General features: G+C 44.8%; 1 protein-coding gene across 1 annotated transcript in view; it reads right to left on the bottom strand.

The window, feature by feature from the left end:
• Positions 1–15,915: 15,915 nt before the first annotated feature.
• Positions 15,916–23,785, bottom strand: part of Kif3b (kinesin family member 3B) — a 43,326-nt gene continuing 35,456 nt past the window's right edge. Inside the window, exons 6-9 of the mRNA XM_075962556.1 lie at positions 23,552–23,665; positions 22,830–22,935; positions 19,117–19,295; positions 15,916–18,813 (exon numbers count right to left, since the gene is read on the bottom strand). Of these exons, the coding sequence (XP_075818671.1) occupies positions 18,717–18,813; positions 19,117–19,295; positions 22,830–22,935; positions 23,552–23,665 (496 nt within the window). The 3' untranslated portion in view covers positions 15,916–18,716. The remainder of the gene's footprint in view (positions 18,814–19,116; positions 19,296–22,829; positions 22,936–23,551; positions 23,666–23,785) is intronic.

The following is a 23,785-nucleotide window of genomic DNA, read 5'->3' as shown; positions in this document are numbered from 1 at the left end:
AGTGAGCAGTGGAGCCTCTCTCAGAACCTTGATTGCAAGTGTTAAATGGGATGAGGTTTGGAGCACCCAGAACATAAAGTATTTTTCTCTATGCATTTTTGAATCAATGTCCAGAAACATTTCTACAGTCAGCCTTGAACTGGATTAATGGCCCGTTTTTAAAACTAGGAAACCGGATTTTATAGTTTTTGGAAGGTTTCTGTGGGTGAGGAAACATTCTATTCTCTCTGGTGTTAGCACACAGGCTGCCAGGGCTGAGACAGCAATCACAGAACAGTGTGGCCCTTACCACCTAAGGGGCCCAGCAGTACTTAGTTCTGGTCACACTGGGCTCAAATCCAGAAAGCAAACAATCTACAATGAATAGACGATAGGTGAGATTTACGTATTTTTACATTCCCCACTTGATTTCATCCCACCAGGGAGTTGAGGAATAACTTCAAAAATTGTTTCATTTTTTTTTATGACATTTTAGGTTTGGTTTGGTTTTGGGACAGGATCTCATTATGTAGTCCTGGCTGTCCTGGAATTTACTATCTAGATCAGGTTGGCCACCTGCCATTGCCTCTGGAGTGCTGGGATTAAAGGTGTATATTGGGATTTTGTTTGGTGGAAGGGGGCAGGGGTGTTAGTGCTAAGGATTGAACCCAGGGCCTCACACAAACCACTGAGCACTCTTTATTGGTTATTTTGAAACAAAATCTCACAGTATAAACAGGCTGACCTCAAACAGGCTACTGTTCTCTTGTCTTTGCCTCCCATTAATACATGAGGGATTAAAATTCATGCCCAACTATGTCTGGCTTTTAGTTGTTTTGTTTAAAGTTTTTTTATTTTTTCAATCTGCAACTGAGTCACCTCTGAGAGGATACTGTAACTTATTTCAAACATTTTGAATCACTCATACCTCCAACACATATACACACTTGGATTAAATGAGGAAGGGTCACTAAAATGCCTGCTTTGTGTTTTTCTGTGTGGAAATTGAACTCATGCATAGTAGCTGTTATACCACTAAACTACCTTCCAAGCCCTTTTTACCTTTGATTTTCAAGTTATTAAGTCACAAAGGCTGGCTTGACTCTGCCTCAACCTCCCCAGAATAGCTGGGATTACAGGCCTTTGCCAACAGATCTAAAATATTCATGTTTAGAGTTATGGCCACTATGGCCAACAGTTCCTACCCAAAAATATCCAAACTTTCTTTCATCCATGTATACCACCAAACTAAGAATTTATTCCATTCAGTAGGAAAAGAGTTTTGCAGGTAAATTTAGGCTGTAAGGAAGATCATTACATGGGTCCTTGAAAGAATGGGTGTTTTAGACCTATGAAGCAACTCAGCTCACTGTTGCTGACTTTGAAGTGGCAGAAAGCAAAGGAGTGTAAGCAGCCTCTGGACTAAGAAGCCTGCTGACAGCAGCAAGGAATTGGGGACTATAGTCATTCAGTTCAGCAGAGCTGCACGCTGGCAGTGTAGATGAGCTCAGAAACAAGGGGCACCTTGACTTCAGCCTCGGATTGAAGCAGGGAACCACTGGAACCCACTCCGTATTTGGCCTCAGGCCCAGAGAAGTACGGAGCATTTATAAATGTGTGTTTCAAACTACGGCCTGTGTTAATTTACAGCCAACGAAGGCTAATGTAGGTAATGCAGCAGCCCCTTTAGGTTATCTCAGCAAGCACTGCCTTGTTCTCACAAATGAATCAGGCTATGAGAAAATCCACGTGTGAATAGTTCAGGATCTCTGCCCTTGTAGAATCAAACTAATGACAGTGTCATGAAGCACAAAGAGAAAGTATGTCTGGAGGACCACTGGAAATGGGTGAGGCAGCTCATGTCTAATTTCATCACTGGGGAGGTGAAAGCAGAAGGATTTTGAGTTCAAAGCTAGCCTAGGCTATAATGAGTTTGAAGCCAATCTAGGATATACAGTGAGACTCGATAAAAACAAAAAGAGGAACGTATTTGAAAGTAAGCTTTGGTTATTAATCCTTAAGCTGTTTTGATTTGTTTTTTCAGTTAACAAGAATCGACATGTTTTCTTGCCAGAAACAACAAACACGTACATGTTATTTTTTAGTGTGTTTTTATGTTGTTTTTATCACAGTGCTTTTATTACAGGCTACCTTTGAAAGTTAACACAGGTGCTAATGACTGAGTAAAATAAACAGAACTGCTATTCAACCCTGCCCAGTTTGGGGATGAGTTATTGTTTTCATTTATGGACAAAGCACACAAAAGCACATAGTATCCCTGATCCTCAATGTGATATGTTAATACTAGTTCTGGCGCTGGAGATATGGCTCAGTGGTTAAGAGCACTAAGTGTTCTTACAGAGGTCCTGAGTTCAATTCCCAGCACCCACATGGTATCTCACAATTAACTATCTCACACGTGCAATGTACAGATTATATATATATACTTATATATATGTGTGTGTATATATATATATCCACACACACACAGAGCACCAATACATAAATTTTTTTAAAAATTGAGAAAACACGTTGGTTCTGGACTCCAGTAAGGCCTGAGTTTGAAACTGTAGCCTTTTCCCAGATGTGTGTCCATGAACAAGTTAGGAAACCTCATCAAACCAGCATTGTCATTGAACAGCAGGATACACAATAAAATGAAAGGGTGATGTGGGATTCCCCTCTGTATACTGTGAATATCATTGGTTAATAAAGGAACTGCTTTGGGCCTGTAGCAGAGCTATAGGGGAACAGCTAGGTGGGAAAAACTAAACTGAATGTTGAGAGAAAGGAACCGGAGTCAAGGAGAAACCATATAGACGTGATGGACAGAGATGCCAGAATTTTACCTGGTAAGCCACTGCCACGTGGGGATACACAGATTAATAGAAATGGGTTAAATTAAGATGTAAAAGTTAGCTAATAAGCTAGAGCTAATGGGCCAAGCAGTGATTTAAATAATAGTTTCTGTGTGATTATTTTGGGGCTAAGTGGCTGGGAACTAACTAGCGGGCGGCCTCCTTACTACAAAATGGTGACCTGGACAGTGGAGTGGCACATGCCTACTTAAGAAACTGAAATGGGAGGATCACTTGAACCCAAAAGTTTGAGACCAGCCTGGATAACACAAAGAGACCCCAGTTGCTGAGCTTCAGCACTGCAGATGATCAGTTAATGTCTGGTCTGCCCACCCTTCACACACTGGTAACTACTCATGCTGGTGTCTGCTTGGATTTGTTTCCTGTACCCTCAAAGGCCAGCCATAGTCTTTGGCATGTAGTAGGCAGCCAAACTCTTGGTGTATGAGCCAATCTCAGCAATACTTTTGTTGTAGAAAGTCTGAGGAAACATTTTAAGGAATGATACACTATTCAATGCTCTCATAACAGCTTTTGGAACCTGCTTATACAGGTGGAAAAACCTAAGAGAAGATTTTACCCAAACAGGTCTCTACAAGTGGTAAGTAAAGACTTCATGGCATCCCCATTCTCATTGAGTTGCCAAATCTGCCCACATGTTGGATGACTTAACTCATAACTCAAGTGCCATTCACCATCATTTAAATTCTACTGTTCAGTCTCCCATGACTCTGTAAGAAGTAATTAAGTTACCAAAATGTTTACAGTAGTAATCTCTAGGCTTTGTAAGACCAGGAAGTTTACCAGTACTTTCCTCTACAAAATATTACATTAATTTAAAAAGATTTTTCACTGGACACGGTGTTACATGCCTTTAATCTAGCACTCAGGAGGCAGAGGCAAGCAGATCTCTTAGTTGAAGGCCAGCCTGGTCTCTACGCAGTGAGTTCCTAGACAGCCAGGATTACCCAGAGAAACTGTGTCTCAGAAAAAGCAAGTTTTTTTTTTCATTTCAACACAAAATAGCAGTTCTATTAAGTTGGCAGTTATGATGATAGCTTTTCCTTTACATCTTCCATATCTAGAATGTGTGTTCCTTTATGATGAAAAAGTAAAATTTTGATTAATACCAGTCAGCAGTGGAAGAACACCTACAGGTTCTCTCTTCCCACTTTTATTGTTGGATCCTTAGACCAGCCAAAGGGAGACTGACGCCAGTTTTCTCAAAACTGCGAAATGACAGCCCTGGCTGATAAGGTTTCCTGGTAGAAATTTCTTCATTAAAGACTCATCCCTGTTTTTAATCTCTTAATGCTAGAAAAAAAGCATTCAGAGGTGCCATGGATCCTCTTAACCTAAATTTAGGCCCTTCTACAATTATGAGAAAAAATTAAAATCACTTTTAAAGTGATTTTATTTGGGGCTGCTAAAGTTATTGCTTTGTTTCTTTTTTTGTTGTTTTTGAGACAGGGTTTATCTGTGTAGCCCTGGCTGTCCTGGAACTCATTATGTAGACCAGGCTGGCCTAAAACTCCAAGATCTGCCTGCCTCTGTCTCCTGAGTGTTGGGATTACAAGCATATGCCCCCATGCCTGGCTATTATTTTGCTTTTTGAAGACAGAAACCCACTCAGTAGCCCAGGCTGGCCTCAGCAGTCCCCTGCTTTAGCCTCCGATTTCTGGGATTCCAGGTATGATCACTGTGGCTCCTGGGGCTAGAGGAAAGTCATCGCAGCTCTGCCTTGTCCTGTGCTACTGCACACTCAGCAAAGCCAGTCGCCACGCTACCCAAGACGATTTTCAAATGACTCCAGCCTTGGCCAGCAATGCTACCTGCAAACCCGTGAGGCCCAGAGCGGAATCACCCAAATAAGCTGGATCCCAATCAGAGATAGTGAATTAACATCATGTGGGAGATAGTAGATGTTTTCAATATCACTTAAGTATTGGAGTAATCTGTCACATACTGCTGATTCCTAGTAATGAAAGTGCCTCCCTTCTAGGTAGTTGCTGTGGCTCAAAAGTACTTCCATGAAATTCTGTAACGGAGTCCAGGGTGTTCCCAGCCCCTCTGGAGCCCCGGTAGATAGCAGCAGTGCTGTACTTTATCTTGGAATTTGGAAAAGGAAAAGCAATGTCCAGGCCTAGGAATATCTCTCAGAGGCACAGCATTTACTCGCATTTGCCTGTACAAGGCCCTGGCTCTGATCCTTAGTGCTACAACAATAAATATCCCACTTACCTCTGTTCCTAGATTGAATCTTGAGCCAGGATTCAGACTAACCCAATTTTCCTACCTTCCTGCTCTGCTTCCATGGAGCTGTAAAGTCTAATGCACTGCCCCTTCCTTTCCTCTCTGTCACTTCGATAGTTCTTGTTATTGAAACAGGATTCCACTATGTAGCCCTGGCTGCCCTGGAACTTGCTGTAAAGGCAAGGTAGCCTCGAATTCAATGCAGTCTGCCTGCTTCCAGAGTGCACTGCCCTTCCACTTTTATCATCTACATTTCTCTCGCCTTTTCGATTGTAATTCCTGAGAACTCACAAAGATAAGACAATAAAGTCGCTATTTCCAGGGCCTCCTGGTCTAATGGGATCATAATAGGTGAAATTCAAGCCTACACATACTGACACATATAATCCCAGGACTTTGGTGGCTGAGGTAGGACCAGTATCATGAATTTGAGGCCATCCTCAGCTACAAAGTAAAACTATCACAAAATGCCAGGTGTTGTAGCACAAGCCTATCAGCCCAGCACTTAGGACAGGAAGGTGGTGGGGGAGTGAATTTAGGGTCATTCTTGGGTACATAGTGGTTGTGCTACAACAAACCCTGTCTCAGAACAAAAATATATTTCTTTAGAGAGCAACAAAAAGGTAGCAACAAACACTGGGGACCTTCATGAGGAGCTGATATTTTATCTGGGCTGTAGTGATATGTTGTGCTCCAACAAAGCTTGCCTGAAGATCAGAGTGCAGAGCTAAACAACTAGAGGCCAGGCAGTGGTGGCACACCTTAAATCCCAGACTTGGGGAACAGAGGCAGATGGATCTTTATTAGTTCAAGGCCACCCTGGGCTACCCAAAATTAAAATTGGTCCAGTCTAAAAGAGAAACAGCTCACACAAAAGTGATCCCAGCACTTGGGATTACATGCCTTTAATCTCAGAACTAGGGCGGTGGAGACAGGAATGATATGGCTGGGAGAAGAGAGGAATATAAGGCAGGAGACGTGAGCTCATTGCAGTCTGAGCACTGGTAGAGGTAAGAATTCTAGTGGCTGACCACTCTGCTTCTCTGATTCTTCAGCTTTCACCCCCTGAGAGCTGACTCTTGAGTTTTTATTACTAAGAACAATTAGATTTTGTGTTTCACTAGGCCTTGGAAATTCCAGGAACAAGGACATAAATATGAGGGAGGGCTTCAGTGCATGGGTGAATGTGCAGATGTTGGAGCAGGATCAGCAATCTAGTGAAGAAGCGTGGCTGGAGAGCTTATGTGGTGCTGGGAATCGAACTAAAGGCAAACGCTCTCCACCTCTGAACTACACCTGCAGCTCAAGCAAAGCAGAGGAACCACCTCCCGTGACAACCAGGAATCCCCGGGAGCTCAGACACCAGCTCTTCGCCAGCCTTACAGCAGGGGCCTGACAACAGGTGCTCAACAGCCAGACCTGGGTGCTCAAATTGCTCTGCCGTCGGGAAGAAAAAGCAAGATTAAGTTACAGAGTTACCCACTGTGGCTCCTGGAATATTTTTCCATCTGAATTCTCCCTGTGTTGTATGTTCTCTGAAGCCCCCATTCAAAATATAATTAGGAAAACCTAATTTACTCTTAACATTGATTATAACTTCACTGCCTGCTGCAAATGAGGCTGTCAGCCTGATGAAGCCATAAGTTTCTGGCTTAGTCATTTCCTTGTCCTCCTGGCAAGGAGCTCTCCTATCCCAGAAAACAGCAGAAGTACAGCATGGATCGCTTACTTCTACTGGCACCGATAGCTTCCTACTGGGATGTAAGCTGTGTGTTGAACCCTGGGGACTTACAACCCACTTAGATACCATCCCTGCAGTGCGTGGACAAACGGCAAGTGATGGCCAGCTGATGTGCTAGTTCATAGAAACCTGTGCTGCTGCTGGAGCTGAGAAAGTCTCATGGGGAGGAATTATCTCCTAATTTAGCAATTATAGCTACTTTGAGAGTAAAATAAGATGTAGTACATTCCTATACTCCAAGCTACTTGGGAAGCAAAGGCAAGAGGATCTCAAATTCAAGGCCAGCCTAGGCATTTTAGACCCCAACCCCAAATAAATAGTAACCACTTTTTTTTTTAATGTACTAACAATTCCTTTAGAAAATAATGGTGGAACAAGCTCTCTCAAAGTGTGGTTCAGTTGGTAGTTGTCCAGTGCAAAGTAAGCCCCCAGTCTGATGGCCGGGATATGGCAGCACAAGTGTGTACTTCCTGCACTCAGGAGATAGAGAGAAGACCAGAAGTTTATGGCCCAAAAGTATATTAAGAGAAGTTCAAGGTCACCTGGGGCTACAGAGAAAGTGGGAGAACCTCCTGGGCTACATGAGATCCTATTCAAAGGAAGGAAAGAAACGAAAAATATAAAAATTCTATCAAAGAGTACAGTCTCAAGTCAGTGGAGACTGGCACTCGCCTTCAGTGAGAAATCTTCTAGTACTCAGATCCCAGAGTTTGCCTGCCAAGTAAATGCAGTTCTGTGAAGACCCCAATGTGGTTTTACTGTCAACGTGACCCAAAATTCAACTGGGAAAATAGATGCATCATTTTCATACCAAAAGAGCTAACATTTACTGACCACTTACCATGTGCCAGGCCCCATCAGAGAATTCCACAAACAAACAAAAAAAAAAAAAACAAGAAAAACCACCACCAACAACAAAAACACTAAGGTTTAATGACCATCATTACTAACAAGCAGATTAGGGAGCACGATTTCAGAGAGAAAAGAAACTAGCCTTGGGACCAGGCATCAAACTCCATGAACTCACGATTCTGCTCTACTGCCAAGAAAAGCCTTGAGATTAATGACTTGTTTTTCTCAACCAGATATTAAAATATATTAGGCAGCTACAACAATGTGGCAATTTCAACCAAGGACGCTGAACTATGTTACTAAACAGCCTAGCTGAGAGGTGTGTAAGGAACCACAATGCACGATGGAAGTGACCAACTGAGAAGGAGCGGAAGATGGGCACAGTGATTAACAGCTCTTGCTGCTTCTGCAGAGCGGTCGTTCTCAGCCCCTACAGCAGCTCACGGCCACCTTCAGCTCCAGCTCCAGGGCATCCAAAGCCCTCTTCTAGCCTCCATGGGCGACTCCGCACAACGTGCTACACACACACACACACACACACACACACGCAGAGAAACAACCTTTAAAAGTAAACATGGTGGGTGTCAACCATGGCAAACAAGCTGGGATCCCATTTCCCTTATTAAATCTAAATACATCCCAGCATGCAGTTTATATTTTTATTTACATGTGGTAATGAAAGTATTGCAAGAAAAATACCTTTACTACTCTGGAGCTGGAATCTTTCTGCATATGCAAGTTCAAAAGAGCTCTATCAAGTAAGCCAGTTGGCTTGACTACCTAAATTTAAGTCCTATGCAGCCACAACATGAAGGTAAAACAATGACGACAAAGTGAGGGACTATCTCCCACCCATATTATAAAATTAAGTTTTATCATATTAACTTCTTAATAACGAGGCACGGGGTTGGAGACATGGCTCGGTGATTAAGAGCACTCACTGCTCTTCTGAACGTCCTGAGTTCAATTCCCAGCACCCACATGGCAGCTTACAACTGTCTGATGCCTTCTGGTGTGCAGATATACATGCAAATAAAGCACCAATATACATAAAATACATGAATAAATTAAAATAGCAAGGCATAGTGTCACACTTCTAGAATCCTAGTACTTGGGAAGTGGAAGCAGGACTATCTACTCGAGGTGCATAGTTTGAAGCCATCTTGGGCTATATGAGATTGTGGTTTTTGCTTTTTTAATTTTTAATACCTGTTTTAGAAATAAGTCACTATATTTGTGTATGTACACGTGGGGAAGTACACGCACCATGGCACATGGGGGGGGTCAGAGGTCAACTTGGTTCCCCTTCCACTATGTAGATTCTGGTGATTAAGCTCAGGTCATCAAACCCAGCCTAACAACAGCAAAAAAAAAAAAAGGCTTAGTAAAGAGTTCTTTTGTTGAAATGGCATTATGCATCGCTGGCTGACCTAGCAATGACTGTGTACAACAGGCTGACCTTAATCACAGAGATCTAGCTGTCTCTGCCTCCTGAGTGCTAGGATCGAAGGCGCATACCACATGCCTGCCGTAATAATTCTGAAAGGTTAACAGAAATATCTCAAATGGTGATAGGTCAAACTGCAAATGTTAAAATTACTGGCAGAAACCCATTTTACCAAGGATATAGGAAAAGGACCATAAATTACTACTGAGTGCTTAAGCTTCTGCAGCTGTTTCGGGAAGCAGCTTGACAACCTGAATCATACTTGTTTTGAGTGGATGGGATTTGAACCCAGATGCAGCTAACAGTTATCTGTGATGTAAACCTAGGGGAATAAATAAGTAAGTGAGCAGTAATCTGTATGCAAGATTGCAAATACAGCACTGCATAAAATAGTTTAAAAACTGATAACCTCTTCAGTGATCAGCAAGGTTGTTAAATCCTGGCAAACTCCAGTCAGGCGCTAGACGTCTATTAAAAACAAGTCAGCCTAGCGGTGGTGGTGTACGCCTTTAATCTCAGTACCCAGGAGGCAGAGGCAGGAAGATTTCTGTGAGCTCAAGGCCAACCTGGTCTACAGGAGAGCCAGGGCTACACAGAGAAACTCTGTCTTGAAAATGAATAAAACAGGGCTGGAGAGATGGCTCAGAGGTTAAGAGCACTGGTTGCTCTTCCAGAGGGGCCAGAGTTCAATTCCCAGCAACCACATGGTGGCTCACAACCATTTGTAATGAGGTCCAGTGCCCTCTTATGTCCTGCAGGGATGGAGGCAGAATACCATATACATGATAAATAAACATCATTTGAAAAAGAAAACAAATAATAAAAAATAAGTCTACATTAACTGTTTGTGTCCATACCATTTTATTGAGTGAAAGCAGTAATGAACCATGAATGAACCTATGTATATTGTTTTATTTTAGGTGATCCAGGTAGATCCTTAAACTACACTCGCCACTGGACTAAGCCCACAGTCCCCTGTTTATACTGTGAAGGCAAAACTAAAAGATCGTGCACAGATGCTCAAAAGATCATTAGCTCTGGTTAATGGACTCTCCAGGGATTTGAGTTTTTAAATGTTTTTTTTTTTTAAATCTTTGATAGGCTTTCACTGTGTAGCCTCTGCTAGCTCAAACTCATGATCCCCAGCTTCTTGTGTGCTAGGATTACTGGTGTACCCCCACTATACCCCGCCTTTGTGGTTTTTACCATCAGTATATAACTAGATACAGGACTGCGTAAGATCACATTAGGACCTTCCCTCAATACAACAGAGGTAAGGAGACAACCCAAGACTCAAGACAGCTAAGCAACTTGCTCTGGGTACATCAGGGTCTAAACACGGGTCTGGGTGACACAGGAACTTCCCATAATGCTGCACCACTATTAGTACCAAGTGCTGTTTAGTAACATATGCCTCCTCTTGCATGTCCGAAGGATGACTTCTTAACCCCTTCAGCAACTCTGCAAAACCTGTTCTGCCCAAAGAGATGCTGTGGCTTCGAACCTCCCCGCTCGTGGCACCTTCCCTTCTCGTCCAGTGGTGCACTCCCTTCACTCAGAGTATTTGCTCATCAGTGTGGCCTGACTGTCTATCATGTAGCACTTGGCTTGGCCGCAGTACTTAAATACAGACAATGCATTTACGCATACACACCGTGTAGTATGTAAATGAGAATGGTGTGAAGTCTAATCTGCCAACTTTTCACACAGCTCTGCCATCTTCAAACTGCATCTGGCAATTTGCATCTGGCAGCCATGCACTTCAGTCAGGCTCTCTCATAAGCCTGGCTGTGAGGTGCCCTGGGGCACCATCCAGTTCCTGACCACCTGGCACAGTGCTCCAACTGACTTCGCTAGCCATTAGGCTTCCCCACTAGATGTGACATCCCCCTGTGCAGAAGCTTCATCCTGTATGCCTAGAGCACAGAACACTACCCGCTGTGTATAGTGCTCAAGTGAATAAACACATGGACCTGCCACCAAACCCTAGTTGCTCTCATCACTACTGGGGTAAACTTGCAAAGGTAGCAGTCACTGCGTTATTAGAGCCAACTGTGGTGTGGTGTGCCTATAATCCCAGCACCTGGAGGCTGAGGCAGACAGATCACATTCAGGACTGGCATGGAAAACATAGTAAGTTCAAGACTTGGTTCGCACCGTGAGTTCTGGAACAGGCGGGCCTACTTAATAAGACCTTGTCTCAGAAAAACCTACAGAAACCAAAAGGGTGTCCTTTATGACAATCTGAAATCATATGGGTGCCACTACTCACCGGTCAGTTTTGGGATGGACATGGTCCATAGTTGCAACCCATGAGTTATGAATGGCAGCTGGAACATCTCAAAGCCAGGCCCTGCTCTGAGAGTGACCTGGCCCCATTCCCTAGGGGACCAAGACACTGGTGTCAAGATGAAACAGTCCTTGGAATAATGCCTTGCACAGTGAACTGTGCCAGAGAAAACTCCTGGTAGAGAATTTGCCAACCAAGCCCAGAACCCATGTGAATGGCAGACAGGCTTACTGTAGGCACTTAACAAAATTGCTTTCTGTTATTTCAAAGGGGAATAACAGCATTCAAGGCTTAATTAGAGCATACTGGAGTATGAACGGGACTGTGCCTCCCTCGTGTGATGTATTTACACGGACAGAGTAGCTACAGACGTGCTGTAGAGTTGCAGTTTCTGAGTGGTCCTCCACCTGGTCCTCCATCACTCCAAGCCCTGGTCACCAGGACTGTTCCAGGCACATGCTGATTGGCATGCTCTTCTCTCTTTGCCCAGTGGGCACCACCTACTCAGGATTTGTCACCTCCTCTCCAAAGCCTTTGTTTACTGCTCCCGGAGCACATCATCACTCTTCCCAACAGATGACACTTGCTGAGGTGTCAGTACCTACCATACCATCTAAATGCCAGACCCAGGGAGGGTCATCAAGTCATTCCTTCAGAGAATTCGGCCAATAACTACACAAATGCAAATAGGAAAAGGGCTAAGAGGGGTATAATAAGGTACAAGAGACCCTCTCCAGCCAGGCAAGAGATAGCAGGAAACCAAGATGTCTGTGGAGATGACTTAAAATGGTTCTTGAGAGCCAGGCATGGTTGGCACATACCTATAATCCTAGCATTTAGAGGTCAAGGCAAGAGGATTTCAAGTTAAGGCCAGCCTGGGCTACATATGGATAGTCAAAAAGTCAGAAGGAACACCTCCTCCCCTCGGGAAAAAAAAAACAACAACCCACCCTGGTACCTAAGAGACGAGTAGAGCATGCAGAGCAGAAAGGATGTTTTAGGCAGAGAACACGTGTATGAAACTGCCAACAGGAAGAGAGCCACATGGAGGCCCTGCCACCTGGCCTCAAAGGTCTGGGAAGGCAATGTGAAGCCAGGGGCAGCCCTCAAAGGTACCAGGCACTCAAAATCAAAGCCGTTGGTTTTTGACACATACCCCCACCTGCTCAGAAGGGTCTCAGGACATCTTACTTGCTCTCCCTGTGTCCTGGGCAACACCACCCCTAACACACAGTGTGTACACACTGGGTGCTGTTGGGCTGCATAGTCCCCAGAGCTGCAGCAAAGAGACCTGCCTCTGCACATGCCCACCCCACCAGCGAGTCCCCAGTTGGCTTGCCTAACTGAAGCAACCGGGGACTGGTTAACCACAAACGCAGTGATAAAAACCAAGGCTGCAATGACAGCAGCTGCAAGAGCTACAGTTACGTCCTTGACAAATGTCACCAACAACTCCACTGGCAGATGTGACCACCACATGCTTCTTGGACACTGAATTCTAGAGTAAACTTCAATCAGACAGTAATGCTAGTCTAAGAGAGCCTGCCAAAATCAGAGGCCCCAAGATTAAATGATCAGTGTAAAGTTGAAAGCAGTCTCCAAGACTTAGTAGTTTCTCAAATAATTTTTTAAAATAATGTCTAAGATGAAAGTACAACTAAATTGGCATGAATATTCAAGTCACTTGGGTACTTCATGAGACAGTCCTTGGCCCAATTCAGAGTTCTCATATACTTTAAGAACACACAGTTCATATCACCCTTCAAGTACCTGATTCCTAGTTAATGGATCCTGACTATTCTCCACGAATACTTACTAAGTCAAGGCAGCCTTTGGGTTTCCTTTATGGGACAGGTTTGGAAGTAAAAAGCATACCACATATAATTAGAGTATATTTTTTGAAGAAGAATAAACAAGTCATTGTCTTAGTGCTGTATGAATTTCTAAATTTATGTTAGTAGGCATTTTGCCTACATGTATGTCTGTGTGCCTAGTGCCTGTGGAGGCCAGAAGAGGGCACTGGATCCCCCAGAACTAGAGTTACAGTTCTGAGCCACCATTTGAGTAGTGGGCATCAAACAAAGGACCTCTGGAAGAGCAGCAGTGTTCTTGATTGCTGAGCCATCTCTCCAGCTCACGTGTGAACTTCATGTTGGTATTCTGAGAGTTGTATGCTGCTTAACCGTTCTGAAGAGATCTGCATACTTCCCTCTGGTGAGGATGAAGGACTGCAGGGATGAGAGGTGGCAGCTCCTGGAAGAGTGCTGGCTCAGCACGTGCCAGGACTGCCCATGCGCCTCGGCACCACCAGCAGTGCGACAGAACTCTGTTTCACAAGGCTGTCACAAGTGCTGTTCCCGCCTGGCCACCAGTCTCTCCTTCTTCCCTCGTCCTGCTCACTTGTGCACTCTAGACCCCGCTGTCGCTCTGGTTCTTCAGAAGCCCACCCTCTATTACTAATTGTACTTTATATTGCCATGTACTTCATGGAATTGATGAAAATTCTGGGGTTTTTGTGGTTATTTTGTTTTTTGTTGGTTTGTTTTTGAGACAAGGTCTGGCTGTCCTGGAACTCGCCCTGTAGACCAGGCTAGCCTTGAACTCACAGAGATCTACCTGCTCTGCCTCCTGAGTGCTGGGATTAAAGCCTCTATTATATTCTTTTGGTTAACACTTCCCCTTTGAAGTACAAGCACTGCCCCTTTTCCATCTGCTAAGAACCATCTTAGTGTTCCACTTGGTATACAGTATGTACTTGATACTTGTTAGATCTTGTTATATAAACTTGATGGCTTGGTATACAGTAGGTACTTGATACTTGTTAAATGATTAGCTGCTTTTCTTTAGAGTCTGCTAAAGGTGGTTTCTAAGCCTTTGGCTAATATCAAATATAAAGCTGGTTTGCTCAGTACTGGCTCCTGGTTTCCTGGGATCTAGACTGCTCATCACATCTGGCTGAGCAGACAGCCTTATTGTGGCACTGGCCACACTGTTGAGTGTGGCTCTGGAGCACGCACAGTGCTGGTTGCTTTCACTGTATTGCTAATCTTCAGAAGGGCTCTGCTCTATTTTCACCCCACTCATAGATAGGGGCTCCAAAATCCAGAGAAGAAGAAAATCCAGAAGAATTCTTCATATTCACTGAGCTAGAGAACAAAGTCAATGCTAGAATTCAAACACAGCTCAAGAATCCTACGTCTGGGGTTTTGGGGGTTTTAATGAGAACCATCCCTCATAGGCTCACAGTCCCCAGCTGGCAGCTGTGGAACTTTTAGAACTTTGGGAACTTTGAGGAGTTTGGCTGGAAGAAATATGTCACTGGGGCTGGGCTCTAAGATTTACAGCCGTGCCCACTTCCACTTCTTCCTCTCTGCTTCTATGTGTGGCTGAGACTAATCTTTGAGCTTCCTGCCATGACGAACTCTCACCTTTGAAACTGTAAGCCAAAGGAAAATCTTCTATAATTTGTGCTGGCCATTGACTTTTATCACAACAGAAGGGGAGCTAAGCCAAGGTTCCTTCTGTTGGTCCCATTTCTTTGGAGGAGGTGTGCGACCTGCTGAGGTTCACCCAGCATGTCTTGGGATATGAGAATCTGCAAGACACGAGGCCCGATTTTGATATTTTGGTTTCTTAATGATAAACAACTTGACATTTTTTTTAAAAAGAGACATGGGTATATCTTAAAACAAACTGTATAATGTATAATATCTTCAAAACAACTTTATAAAACAAAATATCAAGTTAAAAATTTTCATGCCTCTTGCCCCAGGCCCAAGTATCTCAGGTTAGAACCTGCCACAAAAACATGACACACATTTTTTTGTCTCTTTCTTTCCTTCTGTTCTTCTCTCCCTTTGATGATGTTGGGGAATCAAAGACAGGGCCTTGCACAAGTTAGGCAAGAACTCTACCACTAAGCCACACCCCCACCTGTCACTCATTACTGTATGTTTTGGATGTCAGTATTACAACTCAGTGCTGATGTTCTCCTCTAACTACAACATCTTCGACAGTGAGAGAAAACCACGCATGTCAGTTACTGGCGAGTCTCTTTAAAAGGCACTGATCAATTACAAGGACACCTTTCTATAGATACAATAAATCTGATTGATTTTTATTACATATCTTAGTTTAGAATCACTTTTACATCGCTAGACAAAGAGATAATACAAATAAATATCAATTGTAAAACTTAAAAGTCCCAAGTATTGGCATATCCTTTGTCTAAAGACAGCCTAAGAGAAGGTCAAGATCATTAGTAACTCCAAAGAGCCATCAAGCCCCCGCCTTCTGCCTGCCCACATCATTCCCTTCATAAATAACCTCAGAAGCATTTTTATTCAAGAGACAGACAGAGAGGAAGGTGCCAGAATCCCAAAGTACCAGACCAAGACTTGAATGATAACTGTGGGGCTGACTATCTTCCCTACCTCCCTCTGAGCTTTGCTTTATGGCTTTCATAGTACGTTAGTAGCCCATTTCATCCATGATGGTGTCTGGATGGTCCAAGGTGTTCATAGTGCTCCTCAAACTCGAGAGGCAAAGGTGAGGCAGAACTGGATAGCCTATGTTAGCAAGGAGTCGACGCTTCTCAGGAACTTGGCAGAGTCTACATTCAGTGAGGGAGGACTTAATAAGATAAGGAAGGGCAGACAGGCCCACGCCTGAGCTGTACCACACTCTGGCACCCTGGGTCATGGAGGTGTGGGTGAAGCAGTTCAAGCAGCATGCAGGCATCCGACAGGGGGCAATTCAACACAGGTCAGTCTTAAGAAAGTGCTTCATGCCTATGATTTGTGGCCTCTGATTCTGAATCTAGGGGTCTGGAAATTGTGTCATATGAAGCCAGATACATTCTACAGATGAGAGGGAAAGAGAGTCTGATGAGGATTGTATGCGTAGCTGCAAACACCTCCCGGATGGTCTTCTTAGATCCTTTTAAAGACTTGCTTCTAGGCTACAACAGCTGCTGCAGGCATGAAGGCCTTCCAGCATCCCAGAACATTCGAGCTAACTATCAGTATAAAGCTTTGGTCCCTCAGAGAGCTGGTATGTTCTCTACTCTTGGCTCAATTCAGAACTCAAAGCAGCAGCATTCTGGGGGCAGCAAGACATTTTAGCATCTGCTCTTTTCAATATCGGATCCATGTTGAGAGAAGAGAAGCACCAGAGGCTGCCCGGGAAGAGACAGCTTCATTGCCACATGGGTGGCCCTTCTACTTGGTTTCCACAGACCACTGTAGGAACACAGCTGGGGACAGGGCAAAGCTTGCTTTAATAATCACGACTGTCAGCTGGCTTTCTTCTTTTGTTTCTCTGGAAAAGTTCTGTAGATCACTTAAACACCACCACCTCCAACATATTAGCCACTTCAAAAGACACCAGTATTAAGGTATGGTATTACCTGAAGTTTCCAATCCTTTGCTTTGCTGCATGAATGTTTTTAGCCTACAGAATTCAGACTAACTGTGTGGAAATGTGGTAAGAGAGACAGTGTCACCAGTGGACAGCCACCTTAGACCACACATCTCGTCATTTGGTTCCTATTCAAACAGGCAAATTCTTAGTACATAAGGAGCAGGGTTTGAGCCCAAGAAAAGATAAAGACAGGTTCCATTATACCCTAGGAACTGCTGTATAGGGCTCCAGGCTCAGAAAGAATGATCACTAACATGGGGATAAATGGATCTCCATTCTGTAGAATGTCAAGACATTGCACCTGCTAGCTCCTCCTTCCCATAGGTTCTGATCCGGAAATGATATGGAGACTGAGCAGCTGAGTTAAAAATACATCTCAAGGCCCACTTGAGTTGCCATCTTCCTGAGGCACCATGCCAGCAAGGTGCACCAGTGTGGCAGACTTGCGGACTCAAGACCGTCCCCTCAGGCTTGGATCATGGACTCAGACACACACGGGGGTGTGCTTCTAGCCTGATTAGCCATCCAGTGGCCTTCACCACAGACGAAGGCAAAGGCTGCACGCTGGAGTATTTCTAAAACGGGCAAGTCTTCAGTCTCTCTCACAGATGATGAGAGCACAGACATCACTGCACACACAGCCCCCCACGCTCACGCATTTCTCTCGGGGGGGGGGGGGGGATGAGTAACTGTCACCTAATGACCAAAATAAAGCTCGAGGTGCCAGAATATGAAGAACTAAAACTTACACACTGAACTAATCTATGTAAACAGGAAGTGTGAACTCTCCTCCGAGTCTATCTCTCAGAGCCTCTTCTTGCCAGCACCTAGGGGAAGCACACCTCCAGCAGTCAGTGGGCCTTCTGCTCTAGACAGACAGGATTCCTTTGCTTCCGTCTCTGTCTTCCCTTCCCTCTGCTGAGTCTTCTGCCTCCAGCTCTGCATCTGCCTACTCATTCTGCCCCCGTGACCGGCATGGACCCAAGGCAGAGCCAGCCCCTCCTCCCACAGAGACCCACCTGGAAGCACACTCCGTAGGCGCACTCTGAAGGAGGGTCGACACGAGCCCACTCAGCATGTGGACGTGGAGGAAGACGGTGACAAAGGAAGAGTAAAGTGACATGGCAGATGGACATGGCACTGGTTTATAGACTTAGGTCTTTAACAGGATGGTCATGGTTTTGAGGTTTTAAAAAAGCTATTTCCCCAAATTCTCCCAGAAGGCAAAGGGAATGTCTTTTCTATTGCTTCCAACACCAAGTCCTTCTGGAGCAGGAACTGGAAGCCATTGTCCCGTTCAACAGATTCCACAGGCAGATCTACTCCTACTGAGGGGCCTGGGAGCTGGCTCGCTGGTTGTGCCATCCTAGGACTTGGTTCCAAGTGAGATCTCTCATTTCACCTGACAAAAGCAGGCACCTATTGCAGTTCTACGGCTGTCACTTCCCAGCTCCACTGTCATTTTACTCCAAGGCTCCTCACATACGGTCCTAAGGAGGCCTCGACGCCATATTGTGTAACAAGAAGGGATCCTGGTGTGAGGAAGAGGCTAGAAGAGAGGAGAGGAAGGGAGGGTGGGAATGGGAGGAAGAAGGAAAGCAAGGCTGTGGTCATTCTCTTGCTGTCCACTTGGACTTTGCACTTTACCTTACCCATGCATTTCTGAGATGCTAATTCAAGGACACGTCCCAGAGGAGCTGAGTGCCAAATCAGGACTAGCATGTTCAGGCAGAATGAGTCGCTTAATCTGCAAAGAGGCCATCTCTTCTCCTCAGGGGAACGGTTCTGCGTTTAGGCTCAAGTCATCTCTGCAGTTTCGTGCTTGCTCTTCTCTCAGAAGACAATGCTGTTCCCACCCTGGGAGGGGGTGCTGGGTTACTTAGGAACCAGCCCCCGAGACTGTGGGTAAAACTGAGATGCAGGGTTTCCTGAGGAGGAAGAGGAGGATCCTGACTTCCTGCCACTCTTGGGCCTGCAAAAGTCAAATGGACATGGCCATTACTAACCAGCATGCAGATCTGAAGGTGGCCTTTCCTCAAAGGCCTGAAAACCAGGATTCTTTGAACTATAAACCCACTAGACTAGACCAGTTGGGCCTGGCCAACCCACCTTCCAGAAGAGGCACAAAACCTAAAAGGGGGGCTTGGATGCTCAGCACTGTAGGCCAAATGAACACGGGCTGGGAGCAGGGCCTCCTGAGGGCCGGGATTAAAGTATTCACTGTCACACCTGGCTCACACATGCTTTCAGACACGGGTCGCTAGAAGCTACTCACCTGGCCTTGGGTTTTCTGTTTGCAGTGCTTTCAAAGGATGATGCATCCACCTGTATCTCATCTTCATCCTGCAGAGCTGCATCTAGGGCAGCCTGGACCTTGGGGGAAATGGCTGGGCCCTCATAATCTCTGGTCGTCCGGCTGGGCATGTCCAACTCCAGGAGCATGATGTTCTCCGCCTGCAGCAGAAGCACAGCAGCCATCAGCAAGGCCAAGGAAGCCAGACAATCTCTGAGATCAAAACTGCAAGCTACTTGCCATTAAAAGCCTCCCAGGAGGGCTGGCGAGATGGCTCAGCAACTAAAGGTACTTGCCACCAAGCCTGATGTCCAGAGTTTAGTCCTTGGAGCCCACAGAGCATAAAGAATTGACTCCCACCAAGTTGTCCTCTGGTCTGCACACATGTACCATGACACACGTGCATCCAAACACATACAAATAAATGTGATAGGAAAAAATGTTTAAAAAGAGCCTGCCTAGGATCTCTATGAGTTCAAGGCCAGCCTGGTCTCAGAGGGAGTTCCAGGACAGCTAGAGCTGTTACACAGAGAAACCCTGTCTTGGGGGAGAAGGGACCGGCCTAAAATGATAGCATTGCATGTGTCTACACATGTAAATACCACAACTCATGTATATTCATCACTCGATGAACATTTGATTGGCTCTGGCTTCTGAATATTGAACAAAGCTGCAATGATGATTCATTGTATGCAAGTCCTCATGTGAACATGTGTCCTAGTTTCGTTTCTATTGTGTGACCAATGCAATGACTGAAAACAACCTGAAGAGGAAAGAATTTGATATTATCCTTCACGATTCTAGTCCACCATTGAGGAAAGCAGGCCTGCTGGCTGTTCCATACAGCATTAACTGGCCAGGACACGTTAACAGTGAGGGAGTACAGTGGGAATGGAGAGATGTTGCTAGCTGGCCAGCTCACTCGCTGCCTCATATCTGGCTAGCTTTTTTTTAATATTTATTTATTTGTTTGTTTGTTTATTTATTTATTATACAATATTTTGTCTACATGTATTCCTGCAGGCCAGAAGAGGGCACCAGATCTCATTACAGATGGTTGTGAGCCACCATGTGGTTGCTGGGAATTGAACTCAGGACCTTTGGAAGAGCAGGCAATGCTCTTAACTGCTGAGCCATCTCTCCAGCCCCCAACCTGGCTAGCTTTTTTTATATAGCCCAGGGACACCTACCTAGGGATAATGCCAACCACAGTGGGCTGAGTCTCCTGCATCAATTAACAATGAGGATGACACCCACAGACATGCCCACAGGCCAATCTGATCTACACAGTTCTTCAATCAAAGCTTCCCTCTCAGACAACTCTAAGCCTTGTCAAGTTGACAAAGCTAACTAGGACATGCTTCGGTGTAAACACAACATCCGATGTGTACTTAAAATAATGCATGTTTTGAATTATATAAGGGGGTGCGGAGAGTGAGCTAAGTGTTTCACAGATGTGTGTTAGACTTAATCTGTCTATACCATTGTTCAGATCTGGTTCCCTTGTTAATTACTTGTTGAGTTATTCTATCCATCAGTACAGACGTGCTAGTGAAGCTGCCTACTATTACATTTGACCTTTCTGTTTCCCCCTTTGCTTGGCTCAGTCTGGCTTCACGTACCTGGGCTTTTCAGGATACATGATTGTATCTTAACCTCTGAGCCATCCCTCCAGCCCCAGTTAACCTAAGTTTAATACCCAGGATTCACACGGTGGAGGGGAAGAACTAACTCATATCCTCTGACCTCTACATGCTGATGATGGTGTACCTGAGTGTGGTTTCTGGGGCTTGAACTCAGGTCCTCCTGCTCAAAAGACAAGCACTTTACTAAATAAGTCATCCCCAACCCCTGCCTTTCTATTTAGTATTCATCACCTGCGTGCTATTTCAGATATTATTTGTTAAAATTATTGCACATGTTCTCAGATCTCCAGGAAAGTCAGGTACACGCACTGTGACTTGGCATAATGGTGTCTGAGAACTTCTCAAACCTAAACTCCCTGAAAGAAACACACACACACACACACACACACAGTGAGTTAAAATGTTTTCTGCGAAGCCTAACAACCTGAATTTGATCCCTGGGACTCACATGGTGGAAGAAGAGAACCAGCTTCCACAAACTGTCATCTGACACTTGCTGTAGCGTGCATGTGTATGCCTCCCGATCCCCACAAACATACATGCACATATGTAAAAAATCACTGTCATTTAAATAATTTTTAAAAATCCACGAACAGTCTTCTGTTGAAGAATATAACTTAGATGTGTTACATTAATTTATGCTCTGGAACATTTATTTAATGATGCAAAGATGTGTTGCATTTGTTCAACTCTGTGAAGCTGTGTTACTTTGCCTGTCTAAAACACTGACTGGTCTAATAAAGAACTGAACAGCCAATAGTGAGGCAGAAAAAAGGTTATTCTCTCTTGTTGAAATAGGTGCGGCGGGGCTGTGTCCCCAGCACCCCGCCGCCCACATGGCTTATGCCCCGAAATAATTACACGGAAACTGTATTCTTTTAAACACCGCTTGGCCCATTTCTATCTAGCCTCTTCTAGGCTAGCTCTCACACCTGGACTAGCCCATTTCTAATAATCTGCTGTAGCCCACGAGCTGGCTTACCAAAAATGATCTTAACCTGCGTCTCTCTGGAGTGGGAAAATCATGGCGACTCCTGACTCAGCTTCTTTCTCCCAGCATTCTGTTCTGTTTACTCCACCCACCTAAGGGTGGGCCTATCAAATGGGCCTAGCAGTTTCTTTATTGCTTAATCAATAAAATCAACAGATTGATATATGACACTCCCACATCACTCTCTGGTAAAACAGGGACAATAAATAGGAGAAGAAATCTGGGAAGAGAAGATCAAGGAACAAGAAAAGGAGGAGGACTTGAGGGGCCAGCCACCTAGCTACATAGCAAGCCACAGAGTAAGAAGTAAAGAAAGGATAAAGATAAAAGCCCAGAAATTTAAGAAAAGCTGGCTAGAAATAAGCCATGCTAAGGCTGGGCATTCATAAAAAAGAATAAGATTCCGTGTGATTTATTTGGAAACTGAGAGGTAGGCCCCCCAAAAAGCAAAGAACAAGTTGGGCAGTGGTTGCTGTAGGACAATGGTCTGTACCCTGTCACTTGTATTTTAAATAAACACTGATTGGCCAGTAGCTAGGCAAGAAGTATAAATGGGGTAACCAGGCAGGAAGTAGAGGTGGGGCAATGAGAATTCTGGGAAGAAGGAAGTTTCAGTCTGTAGTCGTCACTCAGACACAGAAGAAGCCAGACACAGAACAAGCAAGATGTGACTGCCTCACCAAAAAAGATACCAAGCCACCTGGCTAACACAGACAAGTATTATGGGCTAATATAAGTTATAAGAGTTAACAAGAAGCCTGAGCTAATAGGCTGATCAGTTTATAATTAATGTAGGCCTCTGTGTGTTTATTTGGGACTAAACAGCTGTAGCAATCAGGCAGGACAGAAACCTCAGCCAACAAGTGGTGGCACATGCGTTTAGTCCCAGCACTTGGGAGGCAGAGGTAGGCAGATCTTGTGAGTTCAAGGCCAGCCTGGTCTACAAGCTAGTTCCAGGACATCTAGGACTGTTACACAGAGAAACCCCATCTCGAAAACCAAAAAAAGATAGAAAAAGAAAAGAGCAAAGAGTAAAAAAACAACTACAATCTTCTCACCCTGTATCGGGGTTCTGGCCGAATCATCATGGACATCCGTGCGTGCTGGCTCAGGGGTCTCTTGTATCCCACAGCAGAGACGGGCCGCTTCATCATCTGCTGGCTCCTGAAAGCAGATGATAGTGGTTAAGGCCCTGCTGGAATATGCCCCACAGGCCAGGACCAGGCCAACGGGATAAAGCACTCAGAGAGTACTCTGAGAAGTACTCCAAGCCAGAGAGAACTGAAAGCACGAACTTCTGGGACTAAGGCTGACAGAAGCCATGTGCTAACCTCTTAGCTTTTTTTGCTTGAGGTGCCAACTGATCCAGATGATCAGGCCTCCTTTAACCTGAAAGGGACCCCAGTCGCTGTCTTGTTCTCAGACAGCAGATAAGCATAGCTACCAGCACTGCTATCCCCGCTTCCTCAACAGACAGCTCCACATCTCCAGCATGGTCATGCTCCAGGTGTAGACTGACATACAAAATAACCCTTCTGTCCTAGCACACCTCTGCCGACAGGGAAAAGGAAGACTGGAGGTCATGGGAAACTGTAACTAACTGTTCTAATATCATGATTGGACCCAGTTTGTACCTCCCGGGCCTGTAGCTCCCACAGAATTAGGCAGGCAGGTTCCAAGTTTCAATGCATTCTCCCCACATCCCAGTAGCCCGGTCCCATCATGCAACATTCTTTTGTTTTCCCACCAGCAAGTCTGCTTCAGATCAGCAGTGACTCACCCCAGTCTGGTAAGAGGGTGTAATTTCCAGTGGTCTTCTTCATCATCAAAGAAGGACCTATTCATAATTTTATTCTTCTCTTCCAAGGGGATAAAGTTTTCTATAATAAGATGCCTGTAAGAATACACATAGATAAATACACATAAAGAATGCACACAGAACTAAGCAAAGGCACAGACCTAGAGTCAGCTACCTGGGAAGCTGAGGCAGGAAGGTCCCTTGAGTATATGATGC

The sequence above is a fragment of the Microtus pennsylvanicus genome, chromosome 2 (genome assembly GCF_037038515.1).
Source record: "Microtus pennsylvanicus isolate mMicPen1 chromosome 2, mMicPen1.hap1, whole genome shotgun sequence".
Taxonomy (NCBI): domain Eukaryota; kingdom Metazoa; phylum Chordata; class Mammalia; order Rodentia; family Cricetidae; genus Microtus; species Microtus pennsylvanicus.
The sequence above is the reverse complement of the archived record's forward strand: the minus strand, read 5'-3'. Positions and strand labels throughout refer to the sequence as shown.